The 19,809-nt window shown below is 39.7% G+C and overlaps 1 protein-coding gene across 4 annotated transcripts in view; it reads left to right on the forward strand.

Moving 5' to 3' along the window:
• Positions 1 to 19,809, forward strand: part of TANC2 (tetratricopeptide repeat, ankyrin repeat and coiled-coil containing 2) — a 785,323-nt gene that overhangs the window by 737,951 nt on the left and 27,563 nt on the right. For all 4 annotated transcript variants that reach the window (XM_053699768.1, XM_053699765.1, XM_053699775.1 and 1 more), the window contains 2 exons: positions 4,565 to 4,656; positions 5,107 to 5,253. In XM_053699768.1, coding sequence (XP_053555743.1) covers positions 4,565 to 4,656; positions 5,107 to 5,253 — 239 coding nt within the window. The remainder of the gene's footprint in view (positions 1 to 4,564; positions 4,657 to 5,106; positions 5,254 to 19,809) is intronic.

Here is a 19,809-nt window from a genome sequence, read left to right on the forward strand (position 1 = left end):
TGGATTCTCACCATCTGATGAAAGAAATATATATTTAAATATAACCTGATAAGGGATAGAAATATTTCTTCATATATACAAAAAAATAAGACACTGTAATTGCCTGTCTCAATAAATAACTGATGATCCGTAATACAAGGGGACACTAAAGAAAGAGAAAGAAATTTATTTTATTTACACAGAATTTTGTAAAGAAATTTGTAGAATTAATTGTCATGGAATTGAAGAATTCTTATTGACCCTTAACTACATTGACTTTGAGGAGTGTGTACATGCAAGTATATGGCTCAGGGACACTAACCTCTTTAGGGGAAAAATAATTTTATTACTGAAAATATAGACAATATTTTGCTCATATAGCATAGTACTGAGAATAAGTAGGTTCAATACCTTTTTCTTACTTTAACCTGAATAAGCTAAATGTGTGTGTGTGTGCATATATATATATATATATATATATATATATATATACACAGTATATATATACAGTATATAAAAGTTTAGGCACCTATGACAATTTCCATGATTTTCATTTATAAATAATTGGGTGTTTGGATCAGCAATTTCATTTTGATCCATCAAATAACTGAAGGACACAGTAATATTTCAGTAGTGATATGAGGTTTATTGTATTAACAGAAAATGTGCAATATGCATCAAAACGAAATTAGACAGGTGCATAAATGTGGGCACCCCAACAGAAATGTTGCATTAATATTTAGTAGAGCCTCCTTTAGCAGAAATATCATCCTCTAGACTCTTCCTATAGCCTGTAATGAGTGTCTGGATTCTGAATAAAAGTTTTTGGACCTTTCCTCCTTGCAAAACATCTCCAGTTCAGTTAGGTTTGATGGTTGCCAAGCATGGACAGCCCGCTTCAAATCACCCCACAGATTTTCAATGATATTCAGTTCTGGGGACTGGGATGGCCATTCCAGAACATTGTACTTGTTCCTCTGCATAAATGCCAGAGTAGATTTTGAGCAATGTTTTGGGTCGTTGTCTTGTTGATATATCCAGTACCGGTGCAACTTTGTGACTGATTCCTCAACATTATTCTCAAGTATCTGCTGATATTCAGTGGAATCCCTCAACTTTAACAAGATTCCCAGTACCGGCACTGGCCCCACAGCATGGAACATCCACCAAATTTCACTGTTGGTAGCATGTGTTTGTCACTGTGTTCTTTTGCCGCCTTGATAAAGCCACTTGTTATGACTCAATCTTTGTTTCATCAGTCCACAGCACCTTCTTCCAAAATTAAGCTGGCTTGTCCAAATGTGCATTTGCATACCTCAAGCGACTCTGTTTGTGGCGTGTGTGCAGAAAAGGCTTCTTCCGCATCACTCTCCTATACAGCTTCTCCTTGTGCAAAGTGCGCTGAATTGTTGAACGATGCACAGTGACACCATCTGCAGCAAGATGATGTTGTAGGTCTTTGGAGGTGGTCTGTGGGCTGTTTTTGACCGTTCTCACCATCCTTTGCCTCTCCGATATTTTACTTGGCCTGCCACTTCTGGCCTTAAGAAGAACTGTGCCTGTGGTCTTCCATTTCCTCACTATGTTCCTCACAGTGGACACTGACAGCTGTTGAACAGCTGTTGAACAAGTTTTCAAGTCATTTGAGAGTTGTTTTGAGGCCCCCATGTTGCCACTCTTCAGAGGAGAGTCAAAGAGAACAACATCTTGCAATTGGCCACCTTAAATACCTTTTCTCATGATTGGATGCACATGTCTATAAAGTTCAATGCTTAATGGGCTCACCAAACCAATTGTGTGTTCCAATTAATCAGTGCTAGGTAGTTACAGATGAAACAGACAGCAGTCTGAGAAACACATTGCTTATTGTTCTTTAATTGTCATCTGTTTGATATTTTAATATACCATTAAATATTTGGTTATTTTACTAAAAATTGAGAGTCTGAGCTTATTTGGTCCTTTGTTGGACATCGGAGAGACCTGCTATTCCTTTGCTAACAGTGAGCTGGGACACAGAGTTCCCAGTCTGCCTCTATTAGCACAACTGAGTGCTGCTACATCTGTGAGTATAAATTTGGCATTCACAGTATTCCATTTGTTCATAACTTTATCACACTAGGAGGCGCCTTAGTTTTTTGTGATCCCTTTCACACAGAGAAAATTTATTGTAAAATGAATTGTTTTAATATAAACATTTTTCTCGGCACATGCATGTGAAGCATAACTAGATATTCTCAGTGCACCAGCGTTTTAAATACTGCAGCTGCTCAGAGCGCCAGTGGGAGCTTGTATTATATCAGCAATTAATAAATTGAGTTATTATCCAGTAGTACAAGCACCTTAGGCAAGTGCTGTGTTTAAAGTGCTGGTGCACGGTGCATACTTAAATACACTTTTGAAACAGCTATAGCTTGTATTAGAGGCATTTTTACTAATAAATGTATATTACAAAATGCTTCCATTTAAAACTGAAATTCATCCATGTGGATTTCAATTTTGGCTGGAATGTACCTTTAAAATAACTTATAGACTAGACTACACTTCAGTATTATATATTTTTCATATATTTATATGTTAGAAGGACAATAAAGTCTGTGGCAGCAGTGTTTCAACATTGTATAACAATTTTACAAATATTATTATTGACTCCGCTGTGCTAAAGAAACATGCATGCTCCTGCGGTCCTGTGAGCCCACCTAGGTTTACTCCTCAACAACGGTTACTTAGAGCGGAAAGCAAATCTCAAGTAAATTGGAAAGTTCTTTAAAATTGCATTCGCTGCCTAGATCATGAAAGTTAAATTTTACTTTACTGTCCCTTTAAAGGAACAATTACTGAATACTATAAATTATATTGGCATAATAATCGATATACATATAATTAAATTTAATGAAATAAGGTGCAAACCCCTGTTAAATATTGACAGACAAACTAAGAGAAAAAGAAGAAAACAAAGAGGGGCTTATGCTCACATCCCTATAAAAATTAGTTCATAAAATGTGAAAATTAATTTAAAATGAATTCATTAGAGGAACATAAACGCCTCAAATTCTGGAGATATAAAAACCCACAACTATGTAGACAAACCCAGGATAGGATGAAAATTAGAAAAGAAAGACTGCTAAGACAAGGACTCTTTGAAGGGAGTGGGATGCACGCTTCTTAGCTGTCTTTCTTTTTTATTTCACATGTACTATATAGATTAAAATTGTGCTCACTCCGGTGGAGAATGAAAACATGTAGAAGACATTAAGGACTACTGTACTATCCAGTGGTACTGCAGGTTTCAAGTCCAATCTTCCATAAATTGTTATCCATACACTTGAGAGGACCAACGGGGTGACAAATAGCTCAATCAATTAGGCTTCATGTTGTTAGGAATCTCACATACTACTTTCACATTACCGGTCCTTGTGGTTTAGAATATGTATTCTAAATATGTATTCTGTATTGTATTGGGGCTAAAAACATTTCTCATTGTCTCCTACAGCTTGACTTTATAGTAAACTAAGGCTGAGAGGTGAAGGGGAGAGGTACTGAAGATATTGGCATTTCTACTAGTGTGCAGGGAACTTGTTACCCAACTTATTTAAAATAGTACTCCATTTGTAATCTCTCTGAAGTTTGAGAATTGTGGTTATCTCTGGTTTATCTGTCAGTAGTTTGCAAATTACTATGATATTCAGTGTGTTTGTGAGTAGTGTGCTGTCTAGTGTCTGCTTGTGGGTTTCTGTAGGTCACATTGTGTATCACCTGGAGTGTCAGTGTGGCCGCCCATTTTGCGCAGTGTGTCAGATATTGGGACTGTATCCTGCTGTATGTGTGTAGCTTTGTCAGTAGTGTGTCTGTTTGTATACTTGTATTAGTCTAGACATTAGTGTTAATTGTTTCACTCAGTGTTTGTGTCTAAGTCTCTATCAACCCATTTGTTTTCTAGATCACCGTTTCTATGTCACACAATGCATCTGTGTATATCTTAGTAATTTTCTGTTACTTAATGTTTACATGCTTCAAAAATGCATCATTCAAGTTATTATTTTAATGTCTTTTCGAAGTACCAGTTTGCCTCTCAAATCCAGCCCCCCTACCTAGCTGTTTCTTCTTTTTTACTGCAGACACAATACTTTCCCTCTGTCTCTCTGCCAGCCATATTGTTTCCTCTCTTGCTATATTTCACCCATTCTCTTTTGTAGCTTTTTTTTTTTTTTTTTTAAGCTTCCACTCACAAGTTCATTCTTTATCCCTTTGCTTTCCCCTCTTTCGGTCGCACTCTGCCACTCCTCTATTCCTCTTCCTCTTTTTTGCACCAAATCCCTTTATTTTCTTTATCATTTCATTTCTTTGTCCTACCTTTCGTTTACTTCACCCCCCCCTTCCCAAACTAATCTCTGCCCCCTTCACCCATAACCACTTTTATTTATTTTTGCTCATGAAGCATCCCTTTTTCTGCTCAGCATATTCCCTTTCCTGTACTTCAACATTTATTTTATCTCCTGCACTTTTGTATCCTTTTACTCCTATTTGGTTCTCCCTTTTGCATTGTATTAGTTTTTTTTTTACCCATCATGCATCCTGTACACTACAGGTCCAGCCACCTGGGCCATGGCAACATCCAAGCCAGACATCATGGTCATACTGCTGAGTAAGCTGATGGAAGAGGGTGACATGTTCTATAAGGTGAGGTGCTGGGGAGATAAAGAGAGGCTAGTCTAAGATTTATGGGGCTGTATGGAATAAGTCAGGGACAAGCATAGTTTTCAAGGTGGGGAAATATGGATAAGCATAGATAGTGGGGTATACTTGGGGCATTAAGCATAACAAAGTGTTGTCCTGTCAACGAGGCAAGGATGTGTTACAGCATGTACAATTTTTTCTGAAGAATTGAAATTCATGTAGAAGGCAGATACACTTTTCTCTGTCCCTCTCTCTTGGGTCTGTCTCTCAGATTTTTCTCTTGAATTTTCTTTCTCTTTAATTTTCTTTCTCTTTCTGTGATCTCTCTCATAGAGAAAAGCAAGGTAATCTGTCATGATAACTGGTTACTTTATTAAGGTTGTGGGAGGAAGTGGTAATTCTATTCTAAGAAGGGACACAGTGTTTGTGAGCTATGTGATTTTGCACTCTTAGAAAGGGAAGGTAAAAGAAGCAGCCCAACGATACCAATATGCTATGAAGAAGTTTCCACGAGAAGGATTTGGAGAAGACCTCAAGACCTTCCGAGAGCTGAAAGTGTCTCTCCTGCTTAACCTTTCCCGTTGCCGCCGGAAAATGAATGTGAGTTCAAACAGTAATCTACTATACTATGACACAGCTGTTATCCATATAATCTTTATAAAGCATTAAATAAATAGTTTGATATTTGTGACTCATTTCAACTAGTTAGTTTAGTATTCCCAAGATATCACTTGCCTTCCTCCTCAAATAAGGGCCACGTATCCTCTATAGAGCCAGCTGTGTTTCAGCTTTTTGGGTTAGAATCTCATACACAAATACTTTCCACTAGTCCATTAAATACAAGAGGGAACTTTTTTTGGTGAACTAGCAGAGCTAATCTGGGAGGAAGAAAAACATTGTATTATGTGGGGCATAAGCTGTAATTATTTAAGGCCTTCTTATTCCTCCCTTGATGCAAACCACCTAAACATGAAGAAGAGACTCCCCTTCATCCTCCCAGATTAGACTTCCTGCAATGTTTCCCATTCTAGGACAAAAACATCATCTAAGATTATCTATTTGCTAGACACAGATATGCCAGTACCAACGGATCATTTCTCCATTCAGATGCTGCTGATGGTACTAGATCTGTTCCAGTTGGTAAAGGAACAGTGATATTAAATACTAGAAGAATGGATAGGATAGTTGGATGCAAAGTTTAATGCCACTAATTATTAAAAAAAAAAAAAAAGCCAAAGTTGAAATAGAGACTTATGTTTTACATTTATTTTGCACACAACTATAGGCAGCAATATTGCAATAAGAATTGCACATGTTGTTGGTTAACGGCATTCAAATATTAGGTCATGTTTTACCATACGCCTTGAAAGCCTCTAGGGAAAAAAACATTGAAAAAGCCTTCGAAATGTCTATTGCTTACTATTTTGTATAATATACACGTATTCTGAGCAGTTTTGACAAATTCAAGCAGCAGTTCTGATGGATTGTTATGGCTTTAAAAATGAAAACAAAAATCAACCAAGCTTCCATACAGTGTTGTTTTTCTTAGAAAATAAGTATTAGTAAGAACTGATATTACATTTATGGAAATATCTCCAAATGTGTATAAATAAGGTAGAACACTTGAAAGGAGGGCTACTAAAAAAAAAGTTATTGTGCTCTTGTGAAAAATTAATAAAAAAGGGGATATCACTCCTGGTCAGCAGGAGGAGGCAAAGAGCACCACAGCAAAGCTGTTAAGTGTCACTCCCCTACCCATAATCCCCAGTCATTCAACCAAAGGGAAAAGGAAAAAGGAATAACACAAAGGTGTAGAGGTGCCTGAGGTCTGTCTAATTAAGGGTGGGGTTGTGGATTCTCCATGTCCAGAAATAAATAAATGTATCAATAAATGTATCAGGTAAGCATACATTTTGTTTTCTTTCCTAAGACATAGAGAGTCCACAACATCCTTCCAATTACTAGTGGGAACCAATACCCAAGCTAGAGGAAACAGAATGAACAGGGAGGGAGAACAAGACAGGCAGACCTAAACAGAAGGCACCACCGCTTGAAGAACCTTTCTCCCAAAAGAGGCTTCAGCCGAGGCAAAAGTATCAAATTTGGAAAAAGTATGTAGGGAGGATCAAGTTGCAGCCTTGCAAATCTGTTCCACAGAAGCTTCATTTTTTTTTTAAAGCCCAAGAAGAGGAGACAGCCCTAGTGGAATGAGCCGTAATTCTCTCAGGAGGCTGCTGTCCAGCAGTCTCATAAGCAAAACGAATTAAACTTCTCAACCAGAGGGAAAGAGAAGTAGCAGTAGCCTTCTGACCCTTACGCTTTACTGAGCAACAAACAAACAGGGCAGAAGACTGGCGAAAATACTTAGTCGCCTGTAGGTAGAATTTTAGAGCACGCACAACATCCAAGTTGTGCAACAGATGTTCGTTATGATAAGAAGAATTAGGACAGAAAGAAGGAACAACAATTTCCTGATTAATATTTCTATCAGAAACCACATTAGGGAGAAACTCCAATTTAGTACAAAGAACCGCCTTATCAGCATGAAAGGTAAGGTAAGGAGAATCACACTGCAAAGCCGAGAGTTCTGAAACTCTCCGAGCAGAAGAAATAGCAATAACAAACAAAACCTTTCAAGATAGCAGCTTAATATCTATAGATTAAGGCTCCACAGTGGAGCAACAGGTTTAAACACAGGCCTGATTCTGACCAGGGCCTGACAAAAAGATTGAACATCTAGCACATCCGCCAGACGCTTATGTAAAAGAATAGATAATGCAGAAATCTGACCTTTCAGAGAACTAGCTGACAACCTTTTCTCCAGACCTTCCTGGAAAAAAGACAAAATTCTAGGAATCCTGACCCTACTCCAAGAGTAGCCTTTTGATTCACACCAATAAATGTATTTACTCCATTTACTCCATACCTTATGGTACATTTTCTGAGTGACAGGCTTGCAAGCCTGAATCATGGTCTCAATGACGGACTCAGAAAACCCACGCTTAGTCAGAACTATGCGTTCAATCTCCAACACTCAGCTTCAGAGAAACGAAATTTGGATGGAGGAAAGGACCCTGAGTTAGAAGATCCTTCCTCAGATGTAACCTCCAAGGTGGAAGAGATGACATCTTCACCAGGTCTGCATGTCAGATCCTGCGAGGCCATGCAGGAGCTATTAGAATAACCGACGCTCTCTCCTGTTTGATACGAGCAATGACTCATGGAAGGAGCGCAAACGGAGGAAACAGGTATGCTAGATTGAAAATTCCAAGGAACCATCAGAGCATCTATCAGAGCTGCCTGCGGATCTCTTGACCTTGAACCGTACCTTGGAAGCTTGACGTTCTGCCGAGACGCCATCAGATCCAACTCTGGCACCCCCCACTTGAGGGTTAACCTGGAGAACACCTCCGGATGGAGAGCCCACTCCCCAGGATGAAATGTCTGCCTGCTCAGGAAATCCGCCTCCAAGTTGTCCATTCCTGGAATGTGGATGGCAGACAACAATTGTGAGCTTCCGCCCACTGAATAATACGAGACACCTGCTTCATGGCTAAGGAACTCCGAGTTCCTCCCTGGTGGTTGATGTAACCACTGAGGTGATATTGTCTGATTGGAACCTGATAAACCGGGCTAAGGACAACTGGGGCCAAGTCATCAGAGCATTGTAAATTCTCAACTCTAAGATATTTATGGGGAGAGCAGACTCCTCCCGAGTCCATAGTCCCTGAGCCTTTAACGAGTCCCAGACTGCTCCCCAGCCTAGCAGGCTGGCGTCCATGGTATCGATCACCCAGGAAGGTCTCCGGAAGCATGTGCCCTGAGACAGAGGCTCCTGAGAAAGCCACCACGGCAGAGAGTCTCTTGTCGACTTGTCTATATCTTACCTCTGAGACAGATCTGAATCGTCTCTGTTCCATTGTCTGAGCATGCATAATTGCAGAGCTCTCAAATGGAATCGAGCAAAAGAAATGATGTCCATGGAAGCGACCATCAGACCAATTACCTCCATACATTTAGCCACTGATGGCCGAACAGTAGACTGTAGGGAGAGGCAAGAAGTAAGAATTTTGAATTTTCTGACTTCCATCAGAAAAATATTCATAGATAGGGAATCTATGATGGTCCCTAGGAAAACCACCCTTGTAGCTGGAACAAGGGAACTCTTCTCCAGATTCACTTTCCATTCGTGGGAGCGTAGAAAAGACAACAAGATCTCTGTATGAGAGTTTGCTTGTTGAAAAGATGGCGCCTGAACCAATATGTCGTCCAGGTAGGGCGCTACTACAATTCCCTGAGACCTGATCACTGTCAAGAGAGCCCCCAGATCCTTTGTGGCTCTTCCTTGCCACAGCTCCCAGAATTTTCTCAAACTGAAAGTGTTTGTCTAGGAAAGTGAATCTCATGAACTGGTGATGATCCCTGTGGATGGGAACATGAAGATACGCATCCTTCAGGTCTATGGTCATTTATAAACTGACCTCCTTGGACCAAAGGAAGAATAAAATGAATGGTTTCCATTTTGAAAGACGGTACCCTGAAAAACTTTAGACACTTTAGGTCTAAAATGGGTCGAAAAGTTCCCTCTTTTTTGGGAACCACAAACAGATTTGAATAAAATCCAAGGCCCTGTTCCCTTACTGGAACTGGAACAATCACTCCCAGGGAGGAAAGCTCCTGAACACCGTTAAAGAATGCCTCTCTTTTTACCTGATCTGTAGTCTTGAGAGGTGAAATATGCCCCTGGTAGGGAAAGATTTGAATTCTATTTTGTAACCCTGAGATACTATGTCCACAGCCCAAGGATCTGGGACATCTCGTATTAATGCTTGACAAAACAGGGAAAGTCTGCCCCCCACTTGATCCGATCCCGGACCGGGGGCAGACCCTTCATGCTGACTTAGACTTAGCTGAAGGTTTCTTTGATTGTTTCCCCTTGTTCCAAGACTGATTAGGTTTCCAAGAAGATTTGGACTGCTCATTGACTTCCTTTGAGTCTGTTCTTCTTGTCTTGCGGTAGGAAAGACCCTTTTCCACCCATAATATCAGAAATTATTTCTGCCAGGCCAGGCCCAAACAAGGTTTTACCCTTGTAGGGAAGCGCCAGTAGCTTGGGCTTGGAGGTAACATCAGCTGACCAAGATTTTAGCTGCAAAGCCCCGTGGGCTAGGACAGTGAAGCCAGACATCTTGGCTCCCAGTCTAATAACTTGCATGTTAGCATCAGATATAAAGGAATTGGCTAGCTTGAAAGCCTTAATCCTATGTTGGATTTCCTACAACAGTGCCTCTTCTAAGATTGATTCAGACAAGGCATTGCACCAATAAGATGCTACACTTGCTACTGTGGCAATACAAAGGTTGCCATTGAAGACCCTGATGAACATACATCTATTTAAAATAAGCCTCCAGCTTCTTGTCCATGGGATCCTTAAAGGAGCAGCTATCCTCTATAGGGATCGTAGTTCTCTTAGTCAGAGTAGAAATAGCCCCTTCTACTTTAGATACGTTGCGCCATGAGTCTTTAATGGAGTCAGCAACAGGAAACATCTTTTTAAAGACTGGAGACGGGGAAAAAGGTTTCCCTGGCTTCTCCCATTCCTGCAAAATAATCTCCATCACACGGTCTGGAACAGGAAACACTTCCACAGAGGAAGGAATATCATAGTATTTATTAAGCTTACTAGATTTTTTAGGGTTGACCACGACAGGAGAGTCTGAGTCGTCCAAAGTATCCATTACCTCCTTTAACAGTACACAAAGGTGTTCAAGCTTGAATCTGAAGTTTACTTCTTCAGTATCAGATGAAGGAATTATACTGTCCGAATCTGAGATTTCACCCTCAGAGGCTACCGATGTATCCTCTTTATCAGACTTATGAGGGAGGGCAACCTGCGTGGCAGTAGGTGGAACAGAAACCTTTCTATCTGAATGTCTAATTTTCCTCTTGCGTTTTCCCAGCATAGGCAATGCAGATAATGCCGCAGATACAGCAGAAGATAAATGAGCAGCAAAATCTTCAGGCAAATAAACTCCTCCAGGAGGCTGAGAGTAACTGCAGGGCACTGTATGTGACGCCATAGAGGCTTGGGACGTTTGAGGAACAAGCTGTGGCAATGCCTAAACAGTATCCTCCTGAGAGACATTGGGCTCATAGGGCAACAATTTATTTTTACACTCTATGGTTCTAGCTAAGCAATTAGCACAAAATTGCATAGGTGAAACAATTTGGGCCTCTCCATAGCTTGAATTTAAAATTGTTTTTCCCCAAAAAATAAAAGGAGTAATAATGTCTGGAAAAAAACGACTACTGTAACTTTAAGAGTAGTCTTATTATCCCAAGCGTTATAATAATTAACCACCCAAAAAGAAAAGAAAACAACTCTGGACCTCTACACCCCAGATGAGGTGCCCTTCACAATCCAGAAGCAATATACAGGGAGTGCAGAATTATTAGGCAAGTTGTATTTTTGAGGATTAATTATATTATTGAACAACAACCATGTTCTCAATTAACCCAAAAAACTCATTAATATCAAAGCTGAATAGTTTTGGAAGTAGTTTTTAGTTTGTTTTTAGTTATAGCTATTTTAGGGGGATATCTGTGTGTGCAGGTGACTATTACTGTGCATAATTATTAGGCAACTTAACAAAAAACAAATATATACCCATTTCAATTATTTATTTTTACCAGTGAAACCAATATAACATCTCAACATTCACAAATATACATTTCTGACATTCAAAAACAAAACAAAAACAAATCAGTGACCAATATAGCCACCTTTCTTTGCAAGGACACTCAAAAGCCTGCCATCCATGGATTCTGTCAGTGTTTTGATCTGTTCACCTTCATCATTGCGTGCAGCAGCAACCACAGCCTCCCAGACACTGTTCAGAGAGGTGTACTGTTTTCCCTCCTTGTAAATCTCACATTTGATGATGGACCACAGGTTCTCAATGGGGTTCAGATCAGGTGAACAAGGAGGCCATGTCATTAGATTTTCTTCTTTTATACCCTTTCTTGCCAGCCACGCTGTAGAGTACTTGGACGCGTGTGATGGAGCATTGTCCTGCATGAAAATCATGTTTTTCTTGAAGGATGCAGACTTCTTCCTGTACCACTGCTTGAAGAAGGTGTCTTCCAGAAACTGGCAGTAGGACTGGGAGTTGAGCTTGACTCCATCCTCAACCCGAAAAGGCCCCACAAGCTCATCTTTGATGATACCAGCCCAAACCAGTACTCCACCTCCACCTTGCTGGCGTCTGAGTCGGACTGGAGCTCTCTGCCCTTTACCAATCCAGCCACAGGCCCATCCATCTGGCCCATCAAGACTCACTCTCATTTCATCAGTCCATAAAACCTTAGAAAAATCAGTCTTGAGATATTTCTTGGCCCAGTCTTGACGTTTCAGCTTATGTGTCTTGTTCAGTGGTGGTCGTCTTTCAGCCTTTCTTACCTTGGCCATGTCTCTGAGTATTGCACACCTTGTGCTTTTGGGCACTCCAGTGATGTTGCAGCTCTGAAATATGGCCAAACTGGTGGCAAGTGGCATCTTGGCAGCTGCACGCTTGACTTTTCTCAGTTCATGGGCAGTTATTTTGCGCCTTGCTTTTTCCACACGCTTCTTGCGACCCTGTTGACTATTTTGAATTAAACGCTTGATTGTTCGATGATCACGCTTCAGAAGCTTTGCAATTTTAAGAGTGCTGCATCCCTCTGCAAGATATCTCACTATTTTTTACTTTTCTGAGCCTGTCAAGTCCTTCTTTTGACCCATTTTGCCAAAGGAAAGGAAGTTGCCTAATAATTATGCACACCTGATATAGGGTGTTGATGTCATTAGACCACACCCCTTCTCATTACAGAGATACACATCACCTAATATGCTTAATTGGTAGTAGGCTTTCGAGCCTATACAGCTTGGAGTAAGACAACATGCATAAAGAAGATGATGTGGTCAAAATACTAATTTGCCTAATAATTCTGCACTCCCTGTATGCACAGAGACTTGCTATCAGTCGATTTCTCACCAGCCGACACAAAAATTTAAAGAATCAATGACGCCACTCAGCTCTGTAGTTGGAAGAACTGAGGGTCACATGACCGGCACCACAGGAATTGCACAGAAACTAAAAGCGTGCTTTCCACCAACTGCCTAGTAACAGCGATTTTCCCCTGTACACAAGCAGCTCCCGGTCACAACATAAAAAGTCTCATCAAAGGACATTTACAGACCGTTTTAAATTGCCAGTCAAACAAATATTTCTATGTGTAAAGAACGCTCCTGAAGCCAGACATCTAGCAAGAGAGTCTACCTATTTCACACATACAAAAAATTTATAAATTAATAGACTAAACAATAAAGAGCCACAGAGGAACAATCCCTTAGATAAGGGAAAATTAACCACTAGTCTACCCACATACAATTGTGCCTACTCACTTCCCAAACAAATCCTGCATACAGAATAATTATGTCCCAATTAATATTGCATCTTCTGAAGTGCAAGTCTCCAGTACCTAGAAGACAAAAAGCCTACTCACTGCCCAAACAAATCCTGCCTACAGGATAATTATGTCCCAATTAATATTGCATCTTCTGAAGTGCAAGTCTCCAGTACCTAGAAGACAAAAAGCACTTACCTGCAATCTAGCTGTCTGGCAGGAAGATAGCTCACAAGGCGTGAAAGGACACATACTCCTTACAGAGACCTGTAGAGAAAAGAAAAAACAGAGTAACCAACTCTGGCTTTCTATAACTAGGGCAGCAATATGTTATCAAACAAAGTAAGGACCACCTCACAACTTCCTAACTGCTTAAAAGCCACCACTACTCTACTGAAGAGATTGACATGACTCAGCTAAACTGAAATCCTTGCTTGCAGGAAAAAGTACCTAAAAAAAAGGAATTCATTTCTTCAGGCATAGAAAATGACTGGGGATTATGGGTAGGGGAGTGACACTTAAAGTGAATGTCAATTTTGATGTTAAAGTGCCGTTTTTTAAAAAAATTCGATTAAAAACAGGGGCACTTTAATTCATCAAAATTTACATTTCTTTCCTGTTGTGAAAAAAACAACTTGCCTTTTAAACTTGACAGCCGCTCCAGCTTCCTCCACCTGTCACAAAGCCTTTTCCTGGGTCTAAAATGAGGAATCCGGCTTCCTCCAATCACGGCGTTGAATCAGACACTTCCCCCGGGGGGGAAGCCGTAATTGGAGGATGACCTATCCATCATTTCTGACATCAGAAGTGGCTTGCAACGACCAGAGGAAGCTGGAGCTGCTGTCAAGATTAAAAGGTAAGTTTTTTTTCACAACACGAGTGAAATGTACATTTTGATGAATTAAAGTTCCCCTGTTTTTAATCGAATTTTTAAAAATCGGGCACTTTAGCATCAAAATTGACATTCACTTTAACAGCTTTGCTGTGGTGCTCTTTGCTTCCTCCTGCTGGACAGGACTGATATTCCCACTAGTAATTGGAATGACGTTGTGGACTCTCTGGCCTAGATTTAGAGTTCGGCGGTAAAAGGGCTGTTAACGCTCCGCGGGTTTTTTTCTGGCCGCACCATAAATTTAACTCTGGTATCGAGAGTTCAAACAAATGCTGCGTTAGGCTCCAAAAAAGGAGCGTAGAGCATATTTACCGCAAATGCAACTCTCGATACCAGAGTTGCTTACGGACGCGGCCGGCCTCAAAAACGTGCTCGTGCACGATTCTCCCATAGGAAACAATGGGGCTGTTTGAGCTGAAAAAAAACCTAACACCTGCAAAAAAGCAGCGTTCAGCTCCTAACGCAGCCCCATTGTTTCCTATGGGGAAACACTTCCTACGTCTGCACCTAACACTCTAACATGTACCCCGAGTCTAAACACCCCTAACCTTACACTTATTAACCCCTAATCTGCCGCCCCCGCTATCGCTGACCCCTGCATTACACTTTTAACCCCTAATCTGCCGCTCCGTAAACCGCCGCCACCTACGTTATCCCTATGTACCCCTAATCTGCTGCCCCTAACACCGCCGACCCCTATATTATATTTATTAACCCCTAATCTGCCCCCCACAACGTCGCCGACACCTACCTACACTTATTAACCCCTAATCTGCCGAGCGGACCTGAGCGCTACTATAATAAATGTATTAACCCCTAATCCGCCTCACTAACCCTATCATAAATAGTATTAACCCCTAATCTGCCCTCCCTAACATCGCCGACACCTACCTTCAATTATTAACCCCTAATCTGCCGACCGGAGCTCACCGCTATTCTAATAAATGTATTAACCCCTAAAGCTAAGTCTAACCCTAACACTAACACCCCCCTAAGTTAAATATAATTTTTATCTAACGAAATAAATTAACTCTTATTAAATAAATGATTCCTATTTAAAGCTAAATACTTACCTGTAAAATAAATCCTAATATAGCTACAATATAAATTACATTTATATTATAGCTATTTTAGGATTAATATTTATTTTACAGGCAACTTTGTAATTATTTTAACCAGGTACAATAGCTATTAAATAGTTAAGAACTATTTAATAGTTACCTAGTTAAAATAATTACAAATTTACCTGTAAAATAAATCCTAACCTAAGATATAATTAAACCTAACACTACCCTATCAATAAAATAATTAAATAAAATACCTACAATTACCTACAATTAACCTAACACTACACTATCAATAAATTAATTAAACACAATTGCTACAAATAAATACAATTAAATAAACTATCTAAAGTACAAAAAATAAAAAAGAACTAAGTTACAGAAAATAAAAAAATATTTACAAACATAAGAAAAATATTACAACAATTTTAAACTAATTACACCTACTCTAAGCCCCCTAATAAAATAACAAAGACCCCCAAAATAAAAAATTCCCTACCCTATTCTAAAATACAAAAATTACAAGCTCTTTTACCTTACCAGCCCTGAACAGGGCCCTTTGCGGGGCATGCCCCAAGAATTGCAGCTCTTTTGCCTGTAAAAAAAAACATACAATACCCCCCCCCAACATTACAACCCACCACCCACATACCCCTAATCTAACCCAAACCCCCTTAAATAAACCTAACACTAATCCCCTGAAGATCTTCCTACCTTGTCTTCACCATCCAGGTATCACCGATCCGTCCTGGCTCCAAGATCTTCATCCAACCCAAGCGGGGGTTGGCGATCCATAATCCGGTGCTCCAAAGTCTTCCTCCTATCCGGCAAGAAGAGGACATCCGGACCGGCAAACATCTTCTCCAAGCGGCATCTTCTATGTTCTTCCATCCGATGACGACCGGCTCCATCTTGAAGACCTCCAGCGCGGATCCATCCTCTTCTTCCGACGACTAGACGACGAATGACGGTTCCTTTAAGGGACGTCATCCAAGATGGCGTCCCTCGAATTCCGATTGGCTGATAGGATTCTATCAGCCAATCGGAATTAAGGTAGGAATTTTCTGATTGGCTGATGGAATCAGCCAATCAGAATCAAGTTCAATCCGATTGGCTGATCCAATCAGCCAATCAGATTGAGCTCGCATTCTATTGGCTGTTCCGATCAGCCAATAGAATGCGAGCTCAATCTGATTGGCTGATTGGATCAGCCAATCGGATTGAACTTGATTCTGATTGGCTGATTCCATCAGCCAATCAGAAAATTCCTACCTTAATTCCGATTGGCTGATAGAATCCTATCAGCCAATCGGAATTCGAGGGACGCCATCTTGGATGACGTCCCTTAAAGGAACCGTCATTCGTCGTCTAGTCGTCGGAAGAAGAGGATGGATCCGCGCTGGAGGTCTTCAAGATGGAGCCGGTCGTCATCGGATGGAAGAACATAGAAGATGCCGCTTGGAGAAGATGTTTGCCGGTCCGGATGTCCTCTTCTTGCCGGATAGGAGGAAGACTTTGGAGCACCGGATTATGGATCGCCAACCCCCGCTTGGGTTGGATGAAGATCTTGGAGCCAGGACGGATCGGTGATACCTGGATGGTGAAGACAAGGTAGGAAGATCTTCAGGGGATTAGTGTTAGGTTTATTTAAGGGGGTTTGGGTTAGATTAGGGGTATGTGGGTGGTGGGTTGTAATGTTGGGGGGGGGGTATTGTATGTTTTTTTTTACAGGCAAAAGAGCTGCAATTCTTGGGGCATGCCCCGCAAAGGGCCCTGTTCAGGGCTGGTAAGGTAAAAGAGCTTGTAATTTTTGTATTTTAGAATAGGGTAGGGAATTTTTTATTTTGGGGGTCTTTGTTATTTTATTAGGGGGCTTAGAGTAGGTGTAATTAGTTTAAAATTGTTGTAATATTTTTCTTATGTTTGTAAATATTTTTTTATTTTCTGTAACTTAGTTCTTTTTTATTTTTTGTACTTTAGATAGTTTATTTAATTGTATTTATTTGTAGCAATTGTGTTTAATTAATTTATTGATAGTGTAGTGTTAGGTTAATTGTAGGTAATTGTAGGTATTTTATTTAATTATTTTATTGATAGGGTAGTGTTAGGTTTAATTATATCTTAGGTTAGGATTTATTTTACAGGTAAATTTGTAATTATTTTAACTAGGTAACTATTAAATAGTTCTTAACTATTTAATAGCTATTGTACCTGGTTAAAATAATTACAAAGTTGCCTGTAAAATAAATATTAATCCTAAAATAGCTATAATATAAATGTAATTTATATTGTAGCTATATTAGGATTTATTTTACAGGTAAGTATTTAGCTTTAAATAGGAATCATTTATTTAATAAGAGTTAATTTATTTCGTTAGATAAAAATTATATTTAACTTAGGGGGGTGTTAGTGTTAGGGTTAGACTTAGCTTTAGGGGTTAATACATTTATTAGAATAGCGGTGAGCTCCGGTCGGCAGATTAGGGGTTAATAATTGAAGGTAGGTGTCGGCGATGTTAGGGAGGGCAGATTAGGGGTTAATACTATTTATGATAGGGTTAGTGAGGCGGATTAGGGGTTAATAACTTTATTATAGTAGCGCTCAGGTCCGCTCGGCAGATTAGGGGTTAATAAGTGTAGGCAGGTGTCGGCGACGTTGAGGGGGGCAGATTAGGGGTTAATAAATATAATATAGGGGTCGGCGATGTTAGGGGCAGCAGATTAGGGGTACATAGGGATAACGTAGGTGGCGGCGATTTGCGGTCGGAAGATTAGGGGTTAATTATTTTAAGTAGCTTGCGGCGACGTTGTGGGGGGCAAGTTAGGGGTTAATAAATATAATATAGGGGTCGGCGGGGTTAGGGGCAGCAGATTAGGGGTACATAAGTATAACGTAGGTGGCGGTCGGCAGATTAGGGGTTAAAAATTTTAATCGAGTGGCGGCGATGTGGGGGGACCTCGGTTTAGGGGTACATAGGTAGTTTATGGGTGTTAGTGTACTTTAGGGTACAGTAGTTAAGAGCTTTATAAACCGGCGTTAGCCAGAAAGCTCTTAACTCCTGCTATTTTCAGGCGGCTGGAATCTTGTCGTTAGAGCTCTAACGCTCACTGCAGAAACGACTCTAAATACCAGCGTTAGAAAGATCCCATTGAAAAGATAGGCTACGCAAATGGCGTAGGGGGATCTGCGGTATGGAAAAGTCGCGGCTGAAAAGTGAGCGTTAGACCCTTTAATCACTGACTCCAAATACCAGCGGGCGCCCAAAACCAGCGTTAGGAGCCTCTAACGCTGGTTTTGACGGCTACCGCCGAACTCTAAATCTAGGCCTACATGTCTTAGGAAAGAAAGAGACATTTAAAAAATGCTAAATTAAGACTTAAATAGGTATAGTCTGGCATAGAAAAGAGGCTTGATATGAAAGAAACGTGGAAAAATTAAAATGTAAGTAGCTTTTGATTTTAAGTTTTTAAGTCCTGGATTTTTAGAAGTCACTTAAAAAACACCTTTAATAGATGGCTCTATCTAAGAGTAAGTGTTAGTGAAAAATAGTGTGAAGGAATTCATAAATCCTTGGGATACTTAAAAATGTCTCCTGAAGACTAAGTAAGCCAATATTTAGATAGGAATATGGACACACTAGATTGACCCTTTTTTCTGTTAATAATTAATTAGCCTAAGAATAATTTGTCCCCAAGTAGCTCAGCGTGTCTCTCTTTAGATTAGATCCGTCTTTTCTCCCACCAAGATCTGACCTTCCTGTGCCTCACAAGACCTTTCCCCCAGAAATTATCTGCATTTCTGTCTATAGTCTTCTGTTTGCTAAAAAACAGAAATTAGCAAGCCCCCTCTGTATTTAATAATAGTTAAAGTTGAGGAAATGCAGTCAAGATTAATAATATTCTATTTTATATTATTAAATAATTTAAAGGGACATTAAACACCAAGATATTACTATACATGGTTTAAGTACATGTAGTAAAACAACTTTGCAATATACTTTCATTATTTATTTTTTTCTCTTTGCCTGTAATTTAATTCTGAATATTGTGGGCTTTCCAATTCATGTTAAACGCAGAAGTGCAGACATATATATTCCACACAGTCATTGGTTGCACACTTTAGTAAGTCATTTATAGCCATTCCCAATTAGCCTGTGCAGAAAAGGTAACCTAAGTAACAATATGGCGGTGCCCACTGCTTTATGGTCTTTAACTTTACCTGATTTTTTTTCAATATTTAAACTAATATCATTTTTAAAAATACATCTTCAAGAAGTGATTTATTTTGGGCTAGATTACGAGTGTAGTGCTAACAGTTACGCACGAGCAATAGGGGTTTTTAATGCGGCTGTTTGCGCATATCAGATTTTTTAGTCGTATTGCAAGTTGAAAGTAAACTCATTCGTTTCAGCGCATTTGAAGTTGAACGTGTGTTGGGTTAGCACGACCTCAGAGCTCTGGTTAGCGGTTTCACAAAACATAAGTGTTGCAAAACACATAAAAAATACATTACGAAGTACAATTACACTCATAATAACACAATCTAATAAAAGTTATTCAAAATAAATATTGCACAAAAAAGTTATAAGGGCTCACACATATGAGGTCTCAGGGCTTTAACATAGAGATACATAAATATAAATGTCTAAATATGTATATGTGTGTACATATGTATTTATGTATTTATATGTATTTAGACATATATACGCATATCATACATTTGTATGTGTGTGTGTATATATATATATATATATAA

Source organism: Bombina bombina, chromosome 1 (genome assembly GCF_027579735.1).
Source record: "Bombina bombina isolate aBomBom1 chromosome 1, aBomBom1.pri, whole genome shotgun sequence".
NCBI lineage: Eukaryota > Metazoa > Chordata > Amphibia > Anura > Bombinatoridae > Bombina > Bombina bombina.